The sequence below is a fragment of the Scyliorhinus canicula genome, chromosome 2, assembly GCF_902713615.1.
Source record: "Scyliorhinus canicula chromosome 2, sScyCan1.1, whole genome shotgun sequence".
NCBI lineage: Eukaryota > Metazoa > Chordata > Chondrichthyes > Carcharhiniformes > Scyliorhinidae > Scyliorhinus > Scyliorhinus canicula.
Genome location: NC_052147.1, coordinates 220,780,866 through 220,802,790, shown reverse-complemented (window position 1 = coordinate 220,802,790; position 21,925 = coordinate 220,780,866). Strand labels below are relative to the sequence as shown.

Here is a 21,925-nt window from a genome sequence, read left to right as displayed (position 1 = left end):
AATCCAATAATGCCCTTTAGGGAAGGAAATCTGTTGACCTTACCTGGTCTGGCCTACATGTGAGTCCAGATCCACAGCAATGTGGCTGACACTTAAATGCCCTCAAAAATGGGCAATAAATGCTGGCTCAGCTAGCGATGACCACATCCCAAGAACAAATACATTTTTTAAAAACTTGCCCTAATTCAGTCCCGAGAGCTAGATCTAGCACTGCTTCATTCCTCATTGGGTAAGAAACAATGATCAACAGAGTTCTTTTGGACACATTTCGGGATGAGCTACAAAATGACAAATTTCAATGGCTAATTTGTTTACAGATATACAGCTCACACACTGACCTTGTACCGCATTTAAATGTATATATGAAAATATTACAAGAATGTTTGGCATATTCTCCCCACCCCATTTCCCACATTTACTTTGCCATTTTATTCTAACTGATCTAACTGAGCCTATCTTTTCTCCTGACAAAATCAAGTCTAACATTTTTTTTTGTATTTGTTTCCTCCCAGCTATACTCATTGAAAATCACTACATTTTTCAACCAATCAAAAACCAAAGATATGAATGGCACGACTGCATCATGGTGTGAGCAAGTCAATTTATAACATTTTATGCATCAAATTGTGGAAAAGGCTCACACCTACAGAGCAGAAATGCCTGAATAAACCGGTTCACTGCAGCTGGAAGGATAAAACTGCAGAAGCATGTCTATCCTGAAAAATAATAATTGGAACTGCCAAATCGAAGTAATGTATCTCAAAAATAGTTTAACCGAAGGTACTCTGGAAATTCATTTCCTTTATCTCTAATTTTTCTACTACTTACAATGGTGTGTAAATTAAAATCCATTATAAAAATATTTATTGTTACCTCCCTCACTGTATCATTATTAGGTTGTTAAACAATTAGACTTGTATCCTTTGCTGCATCTTAACTTTACCCATGTTGCTTTCACAGCCTACTCATCTCTACTGAAATCCCTTCTTTCTACTGCTGTAATTGTGCTGGTCAATATTTTGGCACCTGCCACCCTTCCAATTCCCTGTTCTTTCTAAAGATCCTATAGCCTGTGCTATTTAGCACCCAATCATGCCCACCTTGAGGCTGGAATCCTAAAGGCCACATCATCAAACCTTTTGAACTGGATTTTGCCCACCGTGTCCACCTGTCCTGGTGTTTATCACATACTTTTTAAACTCAGCATGTACTTTCTCTTCCTGCAACCCCTAACTAGTTTAAATTGTTCCCCACTGTCCCATTCACCCGTTCCCCAAGAGCCAGGGTTCTTTCCTGTTACATGAAGGCTGTCCTGTCTGTTTAGTCGACACTGCGCCAAACATGGTCCCAGAATCCCAGGATTCTGAAACACTCATCTCTGGACCTTTGAGAGGAGAGCAGTGGAGATGAAAATCCAGAAACCATTTAGAAACGACTAGATGAAGCAATGGGGTAGAAGTGTAAGGTGGTTCTGGATGGATTAATTAAAACGTGCAGAATGGTCTCGCAGAAAATAAAGAAGCTCACTCTGAACCTGCACTCAAGTATTAACTGTATTTCTGTTTATATTTTATATTTTTCTAATTTATGCTACTGCTTCCCTGTTCTTACCTACAGTAATTTCACATGATACTTTATGTAGAAAATGATACACTAATTTTATCATTTACATTTTAATGCTGTCAATGATCTCCTTTTCACTATTTTATCTAATTGAATATTTCATTACTTCTCTTCCTTTTTCAAAAAAACTGTTTCTATTTATATGTCGAAAGTATAATTTAAATAAAAATGTCTTGGAGTGAAAAGGTCATTCAGGGAATCAATTTAACTCCATTCTCCAGGTCCTTTTTGAGAACCAACCTGATTTTATACAACAGACTTTCTGGAAAAAATCTCTTCATTCTATCAGACAACTTAGTTCCCTAATCATCAGATGAAGGCAGAAGGATTAACCAGAACATCCGTTGACAAAGGCTCTCTACATTAAAAATAAACTTCCTAAAAATAGATCTCAACAAACTTTTTTTACACACTACTTTATAAACCATGAATGTTTCCAATTCATTCTGAAAATTGATCAGATGAATGAAATCACAGTTCTAAAATTAAACAAAAAACCTCCTGGACAAAAGGGTGGAATTGATTATTACAACAAATGGCAAATTTAGCCAAAATTCAAAGTAACAATTTAAATTCAAGTACAGTAAAAAACATTCAACCGTATTATATAAGTTTCACAATATTAGTGCTCATTGTTAACTGTAACGCAAGTTAAAATACAATCATAATGAATGATTTTAGTGTGATCTGGTGAAATAATAAGTAGATATGATCCTCCTTTATACAGTAGGACTCGATTTATAATGCAAACAGAAAAACTCTCAAAAATGATCAATTACCTGTTTCACCCCAAAGAGTGTCAAAGCCATTGACCTCTATTCTATGCTCACTGTCAAGTTCTTGCAGATTCTTCAAAATCTGTAAATAGTATTGATGTAAATTAAGGAAAATTGAAAAGGATGTTAAACAGGAATCAAACATGGTATTTTTTCCTAACCAGCTTTAAAACTCAGATAGGAGATACAAAGTAGCGTTCTTCAATATATTTCCTTGTCTGGGAAAGGATAGTCTGTTGATAAAATTAAGATTTTAATTAAAATAGCTGTCAAAGCAGCAATTTGCATTGCAATAAAATCGTTAAAATAAAAGGGACCCAAGAGACAGGTTGCCCACAGATTCAAAATTTCTAAAACAAAACGTAATGTTAGGGCTTCAGTCGGGGGATTCTTCTTCACACAGTGATCAACACTTGGAATGGGCCTTTGAGTAGAGAGGTGGTGATGAAAACCCTAGAAATCTTTTAAGATCAATTTGCTGCAGCAATGGAGAAATATAATGCTGCTCTGGATGGATGAATTGAAATGCACAGAAATCGTGCTCTCATCTGATTATGTAATGAATAAATTGATTGAGCATAGTTTAGCTTTAATTTTAGGGATTAAAATCTTCTGGGATATAGATTAAAATTAGGTATTTATTTCCTGCCTTTGGATATTTCTGCTCTATACCAGCTTTCCATTATGGTCTGTTCATTGGCCACCATTAGGCAATGAGGGAGAGCTGCCTACAGTGACTCATCCACTTACTTCAAAAGTATGAGGAACTGCTTGTTGGCAATTCGCACGTGTAGGATTATGGGAACAAACAATGGAGTTCCAAAATAAAATGCATGAAAAATAACCATTTTGCTTATAAATATTTGCACAGAATATTCCAGAAGGTAAATCTGGAGTGTCACAATACAATATCCACATAGCAAGTCTTTCATTTCAAACAAAGAATTGATGAGAAGTGGTTAGCACTGCTGCCTCACAGCGCCACGGTCCCGGGCTTGATCCCGACTCTGAGTCACTGTCCGTGTGGAGTTTGCACATTCTCCTCGTGTCTGCACACAACCCAAAAAGATGTGCAGGGTAGGTGAATTGGCCATGCTAAATTGCCCCTTAATTGGAAAAAAGAATTGGGCAGTCTAAATATATTTTTAAAAACTAATTGATGAGATGCTATACAGAGGCAAGAAGTTACTCAAAAGCAAACTTGAGCTCAATCCATTACAGGCCCAGTTAATTGAATGTCCAACGGAGGATCAAATCCAAAACATTACAGTAACTTTGCTCAAATGCTGTACAAATGGGAAGGATCGATAAGCCTAAAAATATTTTGGTGGAAAATGTTCGTAATTATGTTTGCATAATATAAGTAGGTTAATGGATCACTTTCTTGGAACTTACTTCAGTATGTCCCATGCTTGCTGCCGCAACCAGAGCTTGCTGAAGAGCCTGACTTTTTCTGAAAGAATGCTGGTGCTGTGTGGTTAATGGCCAATCTGCTTGAAGTAAATATTCAATAACTTCACGATGACCTCGTAAAGCAGCATGAACCAATGCACACTGACCATTTTTATCTGTGTAATCAACCTGGAAATTAAAACATTTAAATTACTTCAACAGAATAACTACACAAACACTAACATGGCATTATTTTTTAACTCACTAAAATTCCTATTTTTAATTCCTTGTACCATTCCTTGATGGTACATATAGCTTAGAATTCTAAATTTCTGCAACACAATCCAGGGTTTTTCAGTGAAGTCGTTTTGGAAAATATTTTACATCTGAAGATTTGTATCATCCATAATCTAGAGCATCATAAAAGATTGCTTCATTATGTGTTACTTTTGCTACTCTTGCTAAATTATTTGAAATAGTTCACTACATATACATCACTAATTCAATAAATTATGGAAAAATTGTATTTAAAAATCAGTTAATAAATAACAAGGTAGAGTGCCCTGGATTACAACACAAAACTTAAATTCCTCTGGCTCACAAAGTAGCAGAGATATGATAATTTACTAATCAACGGAGTTGCTGCCTATCACATATAGACGTGTAAATAGCATTAAGTCCATACTAGTATTAAGTTCATACTATCAAAGCGTCCCTCTTCAATTTATCAACAGAGCAGGAGGAAAGTCCATGAAATTCCCTTTAGAATTACAAATATCTAGCTACCACCTCAAAATATCAAAGTGATTGATAAATGTATATGGTACACAATGAACAAATCTAGTAAATTACAATGACAAACAAATCTAGTAAATTAAAACAATTCCTGAATCCCACCAATGTTTTTCAAATATTTTGTTTCTGTTCATTGCCTATGGCCATTTGTGTTATTAGCCCTCATTTCCCCACCTGAACATGCTTCCTTTTCTTTCGTGGTGTCTTCCGCAATATTTATATGCAGTACTTAGATCTTTTTGCTGGTCTTTCTGTAAATATTTCTTCCTTTTTTCAGTTGTCTTTTGCTTAGAAGACCTGAACTGCCTCTCAACATAGCATAAACATCAGTTGATGAATGACCACTTCAGAGCTTCTGCACATGTCAAAAGCTTTCTTGAGATTACGGGCTGGATTCTCCTGCCCCGCCTGCCGCAAGAAAGCCACGGGCGAGACAGCGACAACCGAGAAATCCATTGACCTCGGGCAGGATTCTCCGGTCGCTGGGCGGACATGGCTGGAGAATCCCAACCTATGATTTTTTTTTCTCTCAGTGGACGTGCTCTCATGGTGATCTCTTGTTCCTAAGACAATCCAATCAGATCATCCTTTCGTTGCACTAACTTTTTTGGACGTCTCAAGAAGTTGCTCATTATTCTCAACCTCCTCCTGAGTTCTAGGGTTAAACATACTGATCCCTCTATTAATGTTACTTATAAATGCAAAGTGAGTCTTCAAGACCTCCAAATTTTCGCAAGACTAACCTTCCTACATCAGGTGAGGTTTAGGGTGCAATATAGCTTGTAACATTCCTTCTCCAGCACTGAAAACAGATTTACTACTTTTATTGTTCAAATTTCCTGTTTAACTCTGCGGCAATTTCATAGTTTAGTCATGGAGACTGGAAGAATCTCCAATTATTTTCAAATCTCCCTTCGTCTCCATAGAAGCCAATACTGGAATATTCAAAATCATACTGACTGACCCAGCAGAATACGTCCTGTGCCAAATTTTAATTATTCTATGCTGTTTCTTACAGCGTTAACTCCCTTCCAGCTATCAAAATCCTTGCAATTTCAGCTGCATACTCCCGACACCACATTTCAAGTGATAGATTAAATAGCTTTTTCACTTAAGCCTTTATACTTCAAGGATAACATCAAGGTCACAAAACTATGGCAAGCCACAGTGCAAAGTAATTTCGCCAGACATCATCACTAAATTCCCATTCATCAACATCTTTGGGGGTTATAGTCATAGATGTTTACAGCATGGAAACAGGCCCTTTGGCCCAGCTTGTCCATGCCACACAATTTCTGTCGCTAAGCTAGTTCCACTTCCCCGCATTTGGCCCATATCCCTCTAAACCCACCCTACCCATGTAACTGTCTAACTGCTTTTTAAAAAGACAAAATCGTACCCGCCTCTACCATTGCCTCTGGTAGCCCGTTCCATCTGTGAGAAGAAACGTCTCCTCTGGTCCCTTTTGTATCTCTCCCCTCTCACTGTAAACCTATGAACTCTAGTTCTAGACTCCTCTACCTTTGGGAAAGATGTCGACTATCTACCTTAATTATGCTGTTCATCATCTTATAGACCTCTAGACGTTCACCCCCAAGCCTGTTAAGTAATGGGTTAAGAGACATTCCAATTAGTTGTCTCATTGATGTTAAGTATCCAATAATTGACAGATATGTAAAGGGGCTTCAGGTGGCCTTCGTGTCAGGTGATGTGATTTTAGAGTTTTGTGCAGAGTCTGTTGAAGTGAAATAAAGGTGTTGTGAAAAGGAGCAGAACTTTTGACTCTTTGTACAACAGCAGCTAAACATCTAACAAATGGTAGCAGAGCATGGTTGCTGTGCAAATGGGAAGGGTTGAAAGATACCAGACCAAACCAAGGAGTGAGTGAGAATAAATTTCCACAGTCTGTGTTGCCTTTAAATTACTTGACTGTGCTAGAGTGAGTAACATGGATCGGCTTCTGGTTTTGACAGGAGTTCAGTTTGCAGATAAGGATACCTTACTCCTGTGCTCTTCAAAGTCGGGGGCGCGACCCGGAGGTGGGTCGAGGGCGGGTGTCGGGAGGGTCGCTGAGCCCTTGGCCGCGGCGCTCTCGATCATGCAAATCCCCGTGCAGCAGCCTGCTTTTCATAACGCCGGCTGCAAGCGGCCACGACCATGTTAAAAAAAAAAAATCGGCCATATTGCGCATGATGGCTTTTAAAGCAGACCAAGGCCAGCCAGCAGCACGGTTCAATTCCCGTACCAGCCTCCCCGAACAGGCGCCGGAATGTGGCGACTAGGGGCTTTTCACAGTAACTTCATTGAAGCCTACTCGTGACAATAAGCAATTTTCATTTCATTTTTCATTTCATTTCATGCGCAGTGCGGCCGCTATTTTTTAAAAACGGTAGCAGCTTTTTGTTTCACAAGTTCTGTAGTGGTTTTTATTCATTTATTTTATTCATTTGATTTTTTTTTCATTTATTTTGTTTTACAAGTTCGGGGGGGGGTTTATTCATTTTTTTCATTTAATTTATTCATTTTATTTATTCATTTTATTTATTTTTTACAAGTTCGGGGTGGGGGTTTATTTGATAAAACTTTACAGGAAAAAAATTCAGAACTTTGGACAGATGGAGACTCCATACTTCCGACACAGGAAGGCTTCACCTTAATCCAACAGGTTCCATTGGAGGAGCATGTATGAGGGCCAAAGGGACCCAAAACCATTTCCTCCATTTTTGGCAGCAGCAAACAAGGTAAGAGAAAATGGTGGGTTGTGTAAGTCGGCCGGCGTGGGTCGCGAAGGTCGGCCGGCGTGGGTTGCGAAGGTCGGCTGGCGTGGGTCGCGAAGGTCGGCCGGCGTGGGTCGCGAAGGTCGGCCGGTTGGTAAAAATGGGCCCCCGGAAAAAAAGTTTGCTGAACACTGCCTTATTCGATCAAATGACAGAAGCTTTAAAAAGGTTTCTGGGGAAACATTCGATTCCGATGGCTCGGATGACCCAAATAGGTCAGCCTACAATAAAGCAGAATATAGAAGATACACTACTAACAGGATGGCGAAATCTTACAACTATGAACAGGTCCCAAGACAATAGAAGGAGATCGAGACCTGGAATTTATGAAGACAGAAACCCAGTTAGAACCGGCAATAGGAAGATGAACCCCAGAAATGCACGGGGCACGATAAATCGATGTTTTCGATGTGACTTTCAATACCATTATGCTTTCGACTGTCCAACACGTTATAATTGTGTTTGAAGCGACACATGACACGGAAGAGTCAGAAGAGGAAAAAGATGGTGACCAGAACGAAGGCACTGTTCTATTAACAAGCAGTTTTAATAATTTACACTGATATGTAAAGGGGCTTCCGGTGGCCTGTGTGTCAGGGGATGTGATGTTAGAGTTTTGTGCAGAGTCTGTTGAAGTGAAATAAAGGTGTTGGTGAAAAGGAGCAGAACATTTGACTCTTTATACAACAGCAGCTAAATGTCTAACAAAGCCTCCTACGCTCCAGGGAAAAAAGTCCTAGCCTATCCAGCTTCTCCTTATAACTCAGACCATCAAGTCCTGGTAGCATCCTCGTAAATCTCTTCTGCACTCTTTCTAGTTTAACAATATCCTTCCTATAATAGGATGGTCACACAGTACTCCATGTGTTGTCTTACAAATGTATTGTACAACTTCGACAAGACGTCCCAACTCCTGTATTCAATATTTTGACCAATAAAACCTATCATCCTGAATGCCTTCTTCACCGCACTGTCCACCTGCAACTCCACCGTCAAGGAGCTATGAATTTGTACTCCTAGATCTTTTTTGTTTTGTAACTCTCCCCAACTCCCAACCATTAACTAGGAAGTTCCTGGGGCGGCACGTGGCACAGTGGTTAGCACCAGGACTGCGGCGCTGAGTTCCCGGGTTTGAATCCCGGCTCTGGGTCACTATCCGTGTGGAGTTTGCACATTCTCCCCGTGTCTGTGTGGGCGTCACCCCCACAATCCATAGATGTGCAGGTTAGGTGGATTGGCGACACTGAATTGCCCCTTATTGGAAAATAAATAATTGGGTACTCTAAATTTATAAAAGAAAACAGAGTAGTTCCTCCAATTGGCTACCTCACCGTTACTATTAACCAGAAACTGAATGGTGTACGGGGCCATCCTATTGATTTCCTTAGTTCCTATTTCTTTTAACTTGTCTTCATCATTTTTGGTCCATGGTGGCACAGTGGTTAGCACTGCTGCATCACAGCAGCATCACAGCAGCAAGGACCTGTGTTCAAATCCAGCCTTTGGTGACCTCTGTGTCATAGAATTTACAGTGCAGGAGGCCATTCGGCCCATTGAGTCTGCAATTCCCCTTGGAAAGAGCACTCTACACTCCTCCTCATAACCCAGTAACCCCACCTAACCTTTTTGGATACCAAGGGCAATTTAGTATGGCCAATCCACCTAACTTGCACATCTTTGGACTGTGGGAGGAAACCGGAGCAGCCGGAGGAAACCCACACAGACACGGGGAGAATGTGCAGACTCCACACTGACAGTGACCCAAGCCGGGAATCGAACCTGGGATCCAGGAGCTGTGAAGCAACTGTGCTAACCACTGTGCTACCATGCCTGTATGAATTTCCTCTCAGTCCTTCGGTTTCCTCTCAGTCCAAAGATGCGCAGGTTAGAAGGGGTTACAGGTAAGGTGGGGGCCTAGGTCGGTTGCACTTTCAGAGGGTCAGTGGAGGCCAAATGGCCTCCTTCTGCACTGTAGGGATTCTATGTTTCTATGATCGTTAATGGAAACATACCTTAAGTTGCCAGAGGAAGTACAGAACTCAAAGTGCCTAAATAGTACACTGATGTTTTGATTTTTGGGCAGAAGAACCGGACACTTTATGGCACCCAAGAGATTGGAAGCATTTGCTTCGATTGGTTGGCTAGGGACAGTATTGGTTCCTCTCATGTGGAGCTTTTGGACAGAAAGAAACCACGAGAAGCCACTGGACACTAAAGGTAGAAGCATCTCTCTCTGCTCTACTACCTACTGTCTGAAGGCAGAAGCTTCTAGACCCTGAAATAAGAAGCTTTCTCTCTCTTGCCAAATGTTGGCTGCCTGTTATTGCTAGGAGCCGACAGTGAAAACCATTATAAGCTGAAAGAAAAGATAACATCTATCTGAAAGCCTGCACTGAAAGAAGAAACTAACTGGAAGATGTCCATCTGAAATAAAGACTCTTACCATTTAACTTTCATTATTTTACACCCCTCTATCATGTATATATATATATATATCATACACACACACACACACACACACACACACAACCCAAAGATGTACAGGTTAGGTGGATTAGCACTCTAATTTGCCCCTTAATTGGAAAAAAGTTGGGTATTCTAAAAAAAAAATTAAATTTCGTTTAAAATTACAAACCGGGTGACTGGAGTTATTGGACAGTCGAAGACCTCAGGTATTTTAAAATAAAAGCTAATTTCAATTGTGTTGTGACTGTGGGTCAAATGGGGCTGGAATTGACCATGCCTTGGCCCAGGGTGTCGTTACAATAGGACCAGTCACATAAATAAAGAGCAGATTAGAGGCTGGAAATTCTGCAGTGGATATCTCACCTCCAAAGCCTGTACAACATCCACAAGCACAAGTCAAAGTGTGATGGAATTCTTCCCCATTACCTATGTTACAAACCATGTGGGGAAACTATACATCAGAACAACCAAATTTACCAAACGATCCCCAAATAAAGAAACTATCAACAAGTTTTCATTTATTGTACCTTGTATTTCAACAGGTATCAGAACCAATGCAAATGAGGTTTGAAAGTAAATTTCATTTTAAATAGCCAATGCAAAGATATGTCTTATTCAACTATGCAAGAACTCACACCACTCATTATGCACAAATATGGTACCAATTACAATCTTACTATTCACATCTCAATCAATTAGACCGTCAGCTGGCAGTCACTAGTGCATATCTACCAACTTAATCTCACTCATATCTGTCTTAATGGCATAGCTTTCTAGAGTTCCTTTTCAACTGACCAACTAACACTGCGTGGTCCTCCGATACCAATTCTCAGCTACTTTACGTGCCTGAGCTGTTCACTCTGCTTTTTATGATTCAGTCCCTCTTCGCTTCTTCAAAAATTTCTGGAATTCTATTTTTCTTTTCAGCGCCAAGCAGAAAACTGACCTCCTCAGTTATTTTCTGGCTTCTCCTTACACACATTCTGCATTCGTTTCAGTCTCCGTTTGCTTCCTCTTTGTGTCTTCAACATTGCCTACTTACTTTACTGTGCGTGTTGCTTCTGGATCTAAGGTTGTCAGACCTCGAAAGTGTCAAGCAGCTCGACAACATCCAGGGCACTTGACTGGCACGCTATCCACTACCGTAAGAATTTACTTCCTCCAGCACCAGCGTGTCAAAACTACAGTGTATACTTAATTACAAAATGCTACTTCCAGGTACGGTAACACAGTGGTTAGCACTGTTGCTTCATAGCTCCATGGATCCAGGTTCAATTCCAGGCTTTGGTCACTGTCTGTGCGGAGTCTGCACGTTCTCCCCGTGACTGCGTGGGTTTCCTCCGGGTGCTCGGGTTTCCTCCCACAGTCCAAAGGTGTGCAGGTTAGGTGGATTGGCCACGCTAAATTCCCCTTAGTGTCCAAAAAGGTTAGGTGGGGTTACTGGGATAGGGTGGCAGTGTGGACTGGAGTAGGATTCTCTTTACAAGGGACGCTGAAGACTCGATGAGTCGAATGACCTCCTTCTGCACTGTAAATTCTATGATCTATGAAAAACACAATGTAGCAACTCACAAAGGCTCCTTCAACAGCATCTTCCAAACCAGTGACCTTTGCCACCTAGAAGGACAAGAGCTGCAGGCATACACTATCACCTGCAAGTTCCCTCCAAGTCACACAATCCTGACTATATCTCTGGTTCTTCAACGTCAAAACCGTAGAACTTCCTAACCAGTGGGTTTACAAAAATCACAAACTTCAACTGCTTAGGAGGGAGACCACCATCCCCTGAGGATAATAAATGTCAGCCTTGCCAGCAAAACCCATATCCCACAAACAAATTAATATTCTATATCTTAACTCCATTTACCAGCCTAAACTCTATATCCCTAAATATCCTTACCTAATATAGATATCAGAGTTTTAACATTTTCAACTGATCCAGTCTAGCTAGACTACTTAGAATCATAGAATTTACAGTGCAGGAGGAGGCCATTCGGCATATCGAGTCTGCACCAGCCCTTGGAAAGAGCAGCCCACTCTAGCACATGCCTCCACCACATCCCCTTAACCCCGTAACTCAGTAACCCCATCTAATCTTTTTGGACACTAAGGGCAATTTGGCATGGCCAATCCATCTAACCTGCACATCTTTGGACTGTGGGAGGAAACTGAAGCACCCGGAGGAAACCCACGCAGACACGGGGAGAACATGCAGACTCTGCACAGAAAGTGACCCTAGCCGGGAATCGAACCTGGGACCCTGGAGCTGTGAAGCAACTGTGCTAACCACTGTGCTACCATGCTGCCCACACTAACACTGCCCACATTAGGTCCCCACCAACAAGAGTTGTACACTATCACACAGGAGATGGGCAATCTCAACCGTATAAATGATAGGGTAAGTGATAAATATTTTATTATGTTGCAAATTGTCACATCAGCAATTAACTGACTGAAATGATTGTGGAAGGAGACTCAATAGTGACTTTTGAACTGGACATACATGAAAAACAAACATTTTCAGGGCTACGAGGAAAGAGCGGTTGAATGGGACTAATGGACAGGTGTTTCAAAGAGATGACAGGTATAAATAGCTGAATGGCCTCTTTGATAATTGTACTATATAATGGGCCAGAATTTAGTAGATATTTAAGGACTGACAAATAAACAGAATAGGATGGAGGAGACAAATGAATTAGGCTGGGTGAATTCAATATCAAGTACAGAAAGTGAAATAAAGAGAAGGAAAATAAAGATTGCATCAAGAGAGAGAACAAGGCTAAAAAAGGAAAGAAACTACAAATATTTTAAATTTGGTATAACATCTCTAACAATGTTATTTAAAGAATTCATTTTATGGATTAGAAAGGTTGAATGGCAACATTAGCAATCATCATGACATTGAAAGGCTATTAATTACTAGAGTTAAATTCCTGTGGCAAGTTTAATGGGCAATTGATCTGGAAGTTATGCAGCTTCATGAAGCTCATGAGGTGGTTAATGGCGAGATGCCATTTCTACAAAACTAATGGTGAATGTAACAAATCGTTCTATTCACAGCACTTCCTTCCTCTCCACAAATTGCTGGATGATTTGCACATAAATGAGTGCATAATTCAGACCATTATTAATATAAAAAACAGCCTATCATCATCATCAGCTGTCCCTTGTTTCAAGGATGATGTCTACTCAGGGTTACAACATTCTGCCATGGGTCATCAGGTGACAGAACAGGACAATTCGTGACTCACAGGTCTTTGGACACATGGGACAGTACATTCCATGAAGCAATGGGATCCAGAGTGCAGTAACTGACTTCCTTTTCTTTCTCTGCCTCAAAATTGAGGTGTTTGGGCTCGAAGCATGACGAGGACAAGCTGTCACCATTTTCAATAATTGGCAGCAAACTCCTTCCAGTCATTAACGCCAATGCTGCCACTCTTCAACGACAGCTTCAGAGTGTCTTTGTGACATTTTCTTTTCCCTCTCCTGAAAAGCTAGCCTTTTGAGATAATATATACATGTATGCATATATGCACACAAACATGCACTTCGAAACAGTAATTATTTTTTAATTAGTCATATGAACGCAGAAAACTACAAGCCAATTCCTGGACTTCAGCTGAGAACCCCATTGAAAGTAAATGCAATCATAGAGAACTTAGCTTACAGAGAGGTCAAAACATGACTGCCCCTATTCTTTGCATACACTCTCTGCGAGGGAGCTGCTCGTTTGAAACCACGGTTCACAGAATGTCTCTTGCAATGGAATACAAGGCAAAAATAGTTACCTTAATTTGGTTCGGTCAGGAGCACTTACCCAATCAGACAGTTGTCCTGTCAAGTCTAATTTTGACTCACCATGTAATCTATACTGGCACTTCCATGCAGTATTGGCAGAATGCCACATTTGCCTTTTTATTGGATGTAAAAAATTCCTTGAATTTCAGCAGGAATTTTTCCCAGTGCCCTAAAGAACATTCTTTTCTCACCACCAGCATTAGCTGGTCATTCCTTTGTTGACTGTAGAAATCCTGTTGACAAGTGTCTCAATAAAACAGGAACCAATTTGAAAGGTGCTTCAATAACATTACAATCCGAACTTGTAGTCACCAGGCACAATATATTGTTCTGTTTGACTTTGGCAATTTTAGACTTTGACTGCATATCACTTGGTTCCTCAAATACTGTATTTTCTGATGGTTTTGAAAAAGTAACCTACTGCAGAAACTCATCAATGAAACTAAATGATATACAGACAAATCTTGGAAAATATTTTTAGTACTCAAATACACAAGTCTATTTTATGAAGCTTCAATAAAATCACTTACCTTTGCTCCTTTCTTGCACAGAAGAGTCGTAATATTAAGGTATCCTGCAGCTGCAGCATGACAGAAAGGGGTCATGCCACTTTCAGAAATATGGTCAACTTCAGCTCCAAATTCAAGCAGCAGGTTTACCATTTCCTGATGACCAAGATGTGACTGAACACAAAGGATGGGTGCATTGTTCAAGGCCTCAGTTCTGTAGTTCACGCTGGCTCCTCCCAAAATCAACAATCGACTTACCTACAATTTGTTACAGAAATAGAATATTACTCCAATATCTGCCTCACATATCCTGCATTTAGTTATTCCATTGGGATTAAGATTACATCCTAAACACAAAGAAAACAGATCTTAAATATTGCTGCAAGATCTCCAAAACTGGTCTCGGACACCTTGATTACAAAGTGCAATGGAAACAACATCAGCAATGGGACAATTTTGTTAACAATACATTTCAGTATACAAGAAAAACTACACAAGAGCGGTCTTATTTTTGCCTGTGACATCACTCCACTTTCTTATAAATTGAGTTATGAAATTGAACTTTTTATACTGATCGTGCTTTGACAGATACAAACTAGAAGGCACCTGTAGCAAATTAACCATATCACCATTTAATTTAACTCAGCCAACATGGATTATGGCTAATGGGCAGCATGGTAGCACAGTGGTTAGCACTGTTGCTCCACAGCTCCAGGGTCCCAGGTTCGATTTCTGGCTTGGGCCATTGTCTGTGCGGACTCTGCACATTCTCCCCGTGACAGCGTGGTTTCCTCCAGGTGCTCCTGCTTCCTTCCACAGTCCAAAGATGTGCAGGTTAGGTGAATTGGCCATGCTAGATTACCCTTAGTGTCCAAAAAGGTTAGGTGGGGTTATTGGGTTATGGGGGTGGGGTGGAGGTGTGGGCTTGGGTGGGGTGCTCTTTCCAGGGGGCTGGTGCAGACTCGATGGCCCGAATAGCCTCCTTCTGCACTACACATTCTATGATTTTATGGTAATCAATTGAATTCTGACAGGGCTTTGTCTGAGGTTTTTTGATGAGTTGTTAAACCAAGGCCCCATTCTACCCATTAGTGTGAATATAAAAGATTGTATCTAAAAACTGAAAATTCTCCCAGTGTTCTGGCATCTCACTGATGCTCATTTGCCTCCAAAATAGCTGAAACCACATTCCAAATGAATTATTTGGCTTTAATAGCTTTGGGATATCTTGAGGATATAGAAGGTGTTGTGCAAGATGCATTGAATATATGGTACTGGAAAAGATCCAATTGATTTATGCTCCACACAAGCCACCTCCCAATTTCGCTCACCTAATCCTAACAACAAAATCTACTATGTATTTTTCGCGTCATGTACTTATCTAGCTTCCCATCAAATGCATCTTCCTTAATTATTGTGGATATAAGCTCCAATGTACATACAGTAATATGTGTATCCATCCAGGAACCTTACTTTCATTGCACTCTGTATCAAGATTTAAAATTCTAATTGAAATACATATGTCAACATTTATGACAAACCGCTATCTGAACATGTCAACATTTTATAGCTTTTTAAATTGATGAACATGCCAAATCAAACTGGGCTGCCATTTTTATTATTCAAACTATTGCACTAAAACAAAATAAAGCCAAGAAAAAATTACATATTTCAGAATAAAGTGATTAAATTGCTCAACAAAATCTTCATTCACTAAGGTCAGTCTCAAAGGCTTGAGTTACAACTGGATTTTTTTAGCTTTCAACAGAAATACAACTTTCAATAGCATCGGTGCAGCATTGTGAATATCTTAATTCTGAAATTCATGTGTTTTAGAACCATAACTTTTAGTATTAGAAATTAGAGTTAAATGTTGTTTAATGGAACGATTTGATTGAAGAACAGATATACAGACCTGAGTAAATTATGTTTATTTGAGGTTGGGATTGAAAAATTATAAAACCTAAACAATTGATGTCCCATCTTTGAGATTTTGGGAGGGGCAAGAAGTCTACAAGTTACATCAATAAGGCATTTGGATTGTTCGTGTAGTTTCCAAATCAAAGATGGTTGAACCAGCATGGCTAGTGGAGAGGGTCATTAACTCTTTAGAGATACAGTATTAATTATTCATATAGGTACCAGAATCAAAAGGTTTGGTTTTGAAGGTAAAATACTTTTGGCTTGGTAACAACATCCCATGTATGCCATGGAGACTGGCTGCCATGGTTAGCAATGTTCCCTTGCTTATTCATGTGTTTACATGCACAGAAGCAGGCAGCAGCAGTTCAGTTTGGAGACAAGCGCTCATGAGGGAAACAAAAGGCTGGAAGATTTGCCTGGTTTGGAGCTAGAATAAGATATCCATAGCAATTCCCAGTTAAAACGAGTAGCTACCTTGGAGAAGGCAATGAGAAGAGCCTGCCAACAGTGTCTGTCCAAAACCAGATCAAGGAACATGGAAGCTCCAGGGTTTTCCTGGTTGTAAAAATGGCTAAATGTAGCAAAGCCCTAGACTGAGGTGAAGAATCCACAATCATGGGTATTTGAAGAAACTTTGAGGATCACTTAGCCAAAAGCTAATAGAAGGTGAAAACAAATACCTCGGAGGAAGAATTAAATTGAATGCTTGAGTCAAAGTCTTGAAATGTATAAAAGGGAAACTTGGGTGTAATTAGCATACAAGTCTTCTTTTATTTCGTAAGTATGGACAGGCCCGGAAGTGGGCTCGAAATGAGTTTCCAGCCACGAAGAGCCCCAAAACATGATTTTGCGCTGGTTGACCAATTAACAAGCAGCCAGCGTGAAACACGCAGAGAAAGGCTGATAATTGCTGGGGAGGGCGAGAGCCTAAAAATGGGGAAGTGTGGGCTGGTGCTTTATCTATATTCTCTTACCTTCACATTGGGTGTATAAAGATTTCGTAAGGATGTGAGGGCAGCAGACAATCCATCACTGCCATAGCTTATCCATAGAGCTTGAAGGATACTAGATGAGATTCCTGTCCTTTTGCTTTGGCCCTACAAATAAGTTAAAAGCATGGATTATTACATTTCAAATTGAAATCCCATTACATATTAATTTTCTAAGTCCTTAAACATCCTAGCTAACATTGAAAATATTATGAGAAAGTCCTGTTTTGTACCAACCCAGTCCAGTTGTGGTTTCAACTTGGGTCAAGAAGATTCTGTCTGCATAGACGGAAAAGGTGGATGTAATTATGAGAAATTAAGTTTGTGGGGGTTATGATATTTTTGTGAAACACACATAGTGTATAGAACCATTAAATCTTGGGACTTGTATGTTTAAACATTAATCTTTAACTATTTAAAGATCCCAGTTAATGTCACGCCGGGTGCTGCCTCTCCATGCAAGATGTTCCTAGGGAGTGTTCTCAGTATTACCGTGTGATTCTATATATCATATCCGGGGGGGCGAGGAGGAGGAGGAGGAGGAAAGAGGAGAAGGGGGGTGGGGACATCCTTCTTCAGTAACACACTAACCCTTGCTCTGCCAAGCACCTTTCCATTATAAAATTATAATGGCATGTAACCACATGATACAGCATTTCCCACTTGGTTACATCAATAGTCACCCAAAAAAGATAAGAAGAATTAAAACCACTTCTAATTCTGAGTAACTATTGCACAGGCATACACCAATCCACACAGTTAAAATAACTAAAGGTTGTGGTCTTTGCAAAACTTAAATATGCATCTGGTATATAATGCAACATCTCTACACCAAAGACTATATATTATACGGGGCTGCACTGTAGCACATTGGTTAGCACTGTTGCTTCACAGCCCCAGGGACCGGGGTTCGATTCCCGGCTTGGGTCACTGTCTGTGCGGAGTCTGCACGTTCTCCCTGTGTCTGCGTGGGTTTCCTCTGGGTGCTCTGGTTTCCTCCTACAAAGATGTGCTTGTTAGGTGAATTGGACATTCTGAATTCTCCGTGTACCCAAACAGGCGCTGGAATGTGGCGACTAGGGGATTTTCACAGTAGCTTCATTGCAGTGTTAATGTAAGCCTTCTTGTGACACTAATAAAGATGATATAAAAGCTTTTGCTTTTCTTTTCAAAAGATGATTTAATCGGATCTGTACTTACCTTGAAAATATGCGCTTTCAATATGTGATGGCCGAATTCTACCGTCTGCTGTCGGTTTAGTTTTCCTTCTTGGCGAGAGAACATGAATGCCATAAGGGAGTGCCCACTCCTGAGAGAGAACAGGAATCAAGAAGGCAGAGTTGTAATTGACCATTGAATAATGCTATAAATTTAATAACTGTTCTTGAAATACTGCCAGTCCAGCATATTCTATTCTATCTCGGACAATATAATATCTATGTAGTCATTGCGGTTGTCTTTGCTAAGGACGTAAAATACTGAATTGGAGAGTCTAAGATAGAATGGTGGGGAGGAGGGAGGCCGATATCCTGGCCTTCTTCTCCCTGGTGGCCCGGAGACGGATCTTGCTGAGACGGAGGAATTCGGAGCCCCCGAAGTCAGGAATGTGGGTCAACGACATGGTAGGGTTTCTCAGTCTGGAGAAAATCAAGTTCGCTCTGAGAGGATCAATACAGGGATTCACCCAGAGTTGGCAGCCGTTCATCGATTTTCTTAAACAAAAATTGAACATCAGTGTAAGGGGAAAAGGTGGGGGTGGGGGGGGGGGGGGGGGGAGGAAAACAGGAGGCAGGATAATGGTAAATAAGGACAGGGAGCTTAGTATACGTAAACTGGGGATAGGGCGGGAGAAGTGGGAGACTTGGTTTATTGTTCTTTTAGAGGGTATTTTGTGCGTTGACCCGCACAGTTGTTTTAGAAATGTCAACGTGTTAAATTGTGGAAATTACAAATGTTTCAATTAAATATTTTCTTAAAAAAATAGTATGATGGGAACATAATTTTTTAAGATACAATGTTACAGGATACTTCAGTAGGACATATACAATACCATGGTTTCATGAACATTTCTACTTCAAAATATTGAACAAAATAGCAAGTTCCCCCACAAAAAAGAGATTTAACCTTAGTTGGGAGGTTTCTTTAGCTAGAGGTTTCTCCTGATTGGATTTTTTCCATGCCAATCATCCTTTCACCATTTTGGTTGCAAATTTAGGGGGAAAAGATAGTTCTGAAGTGTATTTGTAACATGAAGGTTATTTATTTAATGTCAATATGTGACTTTAAAAAATCTTTTGACCATGGTTTGTTTCTCAATACATATTGATGCTAATTAAGCCATTTTTCACAAACTCATTAATTGTGCCCCAAGTGCTTTAAGGTACAAAGGCAAGCCAGTGAAAGCAATAGGTGGGCTTGCCTGATGGCCCAAAGCAATAGCTTTAGGGCTAACAAGTGGGACACCTGGTATATCAAAAAGGGGAAAGGACAGCTTATGTCACAATTCGCCTGAGCATCAATCTCCCACAACACTGCCCGTCTCCTCAATCCTATTACATCTCAGCAAACCATCCAACACTACCCCTTAACTCCCATTCTTTTCTTCATAGGGCCCTAAGGACTCGGATTTCACTCTTTACTCCCAGATTCTGGTGTTCCACCTTAGGGTTCACAAACTCAGCTTGGTTTCCTAATACTCCCAGGTCCCCACTCCCAATGATGGAAAAATCACCAACATAGTTCAGCAAAGTCAGAGATGATCTTGAATTAGACAGAGTTCATGTATTAAACAAATATATTTAAAATGTAGAAACACAAATATGCAGTGTGTAGATTAACACCTTTGCATGCACAACATGCTAAGATATACACGTGCAAATTTATAAAAGATCAGGGGCTGGATTCTCCGTTCCTGAGACTAAGTGTTGACGCCGCAGCAGGATTAATGCACTTTCATAACAGCAAAACTAGCACTGAACCTGAATCGATTCAGTGACTGTGGAGGGGCTAGCACCAGTGCCACATGGAACACAATCGATTCCAATGAAAAATGGTGCGCGATTCGACAGGTCTATGATTGACACTCAGGGGGCTGACAAGCTACATCCACATATACACATTGCAATCCCCAAACTCATTCATCCCAGCCAACAAGATGGCACTGGTTGTGCTGGAGCGTGTCCATACAGCTGATGGGTCACCTGGGAGGTGGCCTGGGGGGGACAGCTATACGACCAGTGGCCCAAGTTCACAGTGAGCTATCAGCGGTCTTTACAGCTGCACGGCTGCCTTTCCAACCGCGGCAATTTTGTTCTGTCCCCATCCAACCTGATCCCACAGCCCACCTCCTGGCCACATCCCACTACTCCAGCTGGCACTGGCAGAAGCCCCTGGCCAGCAGAACAACTATCAGCAAACTATGGTGATGTTGGACACTTTCCTACCTCCCTCTCTCTCCCCCTCAGCAGCCACGACGCCGGTTTCACGTTTTTTAAAAAGCACAGAGTGAGCCGTGCCGTCAGGAACATGGGCCATCTGAGGCGGAGAATCGCGAAGGCCAAGTAAAATACTGGGTCAGGTCCGCTAATGATACGCGGACGGTATTTTACTGTACGCAAGTTCCAAACCGCATTGATGCCACTGTCAAGTGACGGAGAATTGGAGAATGCGCTCTGCTGTCAAATCGGCACAGCTGTGATTTTGCCGTCGGAATCTATTCTTCGCCCAATCATTTTTCACTATTTCGGCGTCAGCTAACAGAGAATCCTGCCCCACATATACAAATGTCTTCCTTAAGTATGGAGTCCTTCATATATTTTGCTCCATTTATTCACTACTTGCACTTTACATTGAGTGGGAAACAAAACTTCCATGAAACAATAATTTTAATGTAATTATTCACCTCGATCAGTCTGCAACGGAAAATCCTGCCCACAGTTTGTGGCTGATCTAGGGGGGGTCCCACAGATAGGTACAGGGGGCAGAAGGTTTCTCAGTGGTCTGACATGTTTCAGGTGTGGGAAGAGAGGTCACTTTGATTATGCAAGTGCTGAGTTTTAGATTTATTCAGGAGAAAGAGGGTCAGTCTGGGAGCAGTACTTGGGTTCAGAGAATCCAAAAAACACCTGTAGAATTTAAAGCGGGAATTTCAAGTATCAAGCGATCTGGCAAAAGATCAGGAATGTTAAATGCTTCTCTCCCTCGAAGGATACTGCCCAATCTGCTGAGTATTTCTACCATTTTACATTTTTATTTCAGATTTCTAGTATCTACTGTATCATGAACCCAGTGGTTCAAGTTCCCTAACGTTACCGGAGTCGCTAATTGTTGTTTCTCATTTGCTAATTTTGTTTTGGGTCAATATAGCAACACATGTGTGATTCACCAAAAGTTAACATTGCTTAATTTCAGCAATCAAAAAATCTTATTTTCATATATGTTAGCCTGAAGTGAGTAGATGAGGATAGTGCTGTAGGGATTGTATATTTGGACTTTCAGAAAGCATTTGATACCATGCCAAATGGCAGATTGGTTAGCAAATCAGAAATGTTTGGGATTGATGGATTCTTGGCAGCATAGATTATAGTTATAGATTGGCTAAGAGATAGGAAAGAGGGTAGGTAAAGATGGGCATTTCTCAGACTGGAGACGAGTTGAAAGTGATGTTCCCCAGGGCCCAGTATTGGGGCCCTTGCTTTTTCTGATTTATACAAACTATTTAGAGGTGGGTTCAGGTCAAAATCTCTAAATTTGCAGATGATACTAAGCTAGGGGGGATAATGAATTGTGAGGATGATCCTGAGCTACATTGACAAGTTGACCAAATGGGCAGACACCCAACATATGAATTTTACTGCAGAGAATTGGGAGGCAAT

General features: G+C 40.7%; 1 protein-coding gene across 3 annotated transcripts in view; it reads right to left on the bottom strand.

Annotated features, from left to right (window-relative positions):
- The window catches only part of LOC119961966 (protein TANC1-like), a 145,192-nt gene that overhangs the window by 46,816 nt on the left and 76,451 nt on the right, over nucleotides 1–21,925 (bottom strand). For all 3 annotated transcript variants that reach the window (XM_038789625.1, XM_038789627.1, XM_038789628.1), the window contains exons 12-16: nucleotides 18,252–18,360; nucleotides 17,037–17,159; nucleotides 14,161–14,397; nucleotides 3,795–3,980; nucleotides 2,403–2,481 (exon numbers count right to left, since the gene is read on the bottom strand). In XM_038789625.1, coding sequence (XP_038645553.1) covers nucleotides 2,403–2,481; nucleotides 3,795–3,980; nucleotides 14,161–14,397; nucleotides 17,037–17,159; nucleotides 18,252–18,360 — 734 coding nt within the window. The remainder of the gene's footprint in view (nucleotides 1–2,402; nucleotides 2,482–3,794; nucleotides 3,981–14,160; nucleotides 14,398–17,036; nucleotides 17,160–18,251; nucleotides 18,361–21,925) is intronic.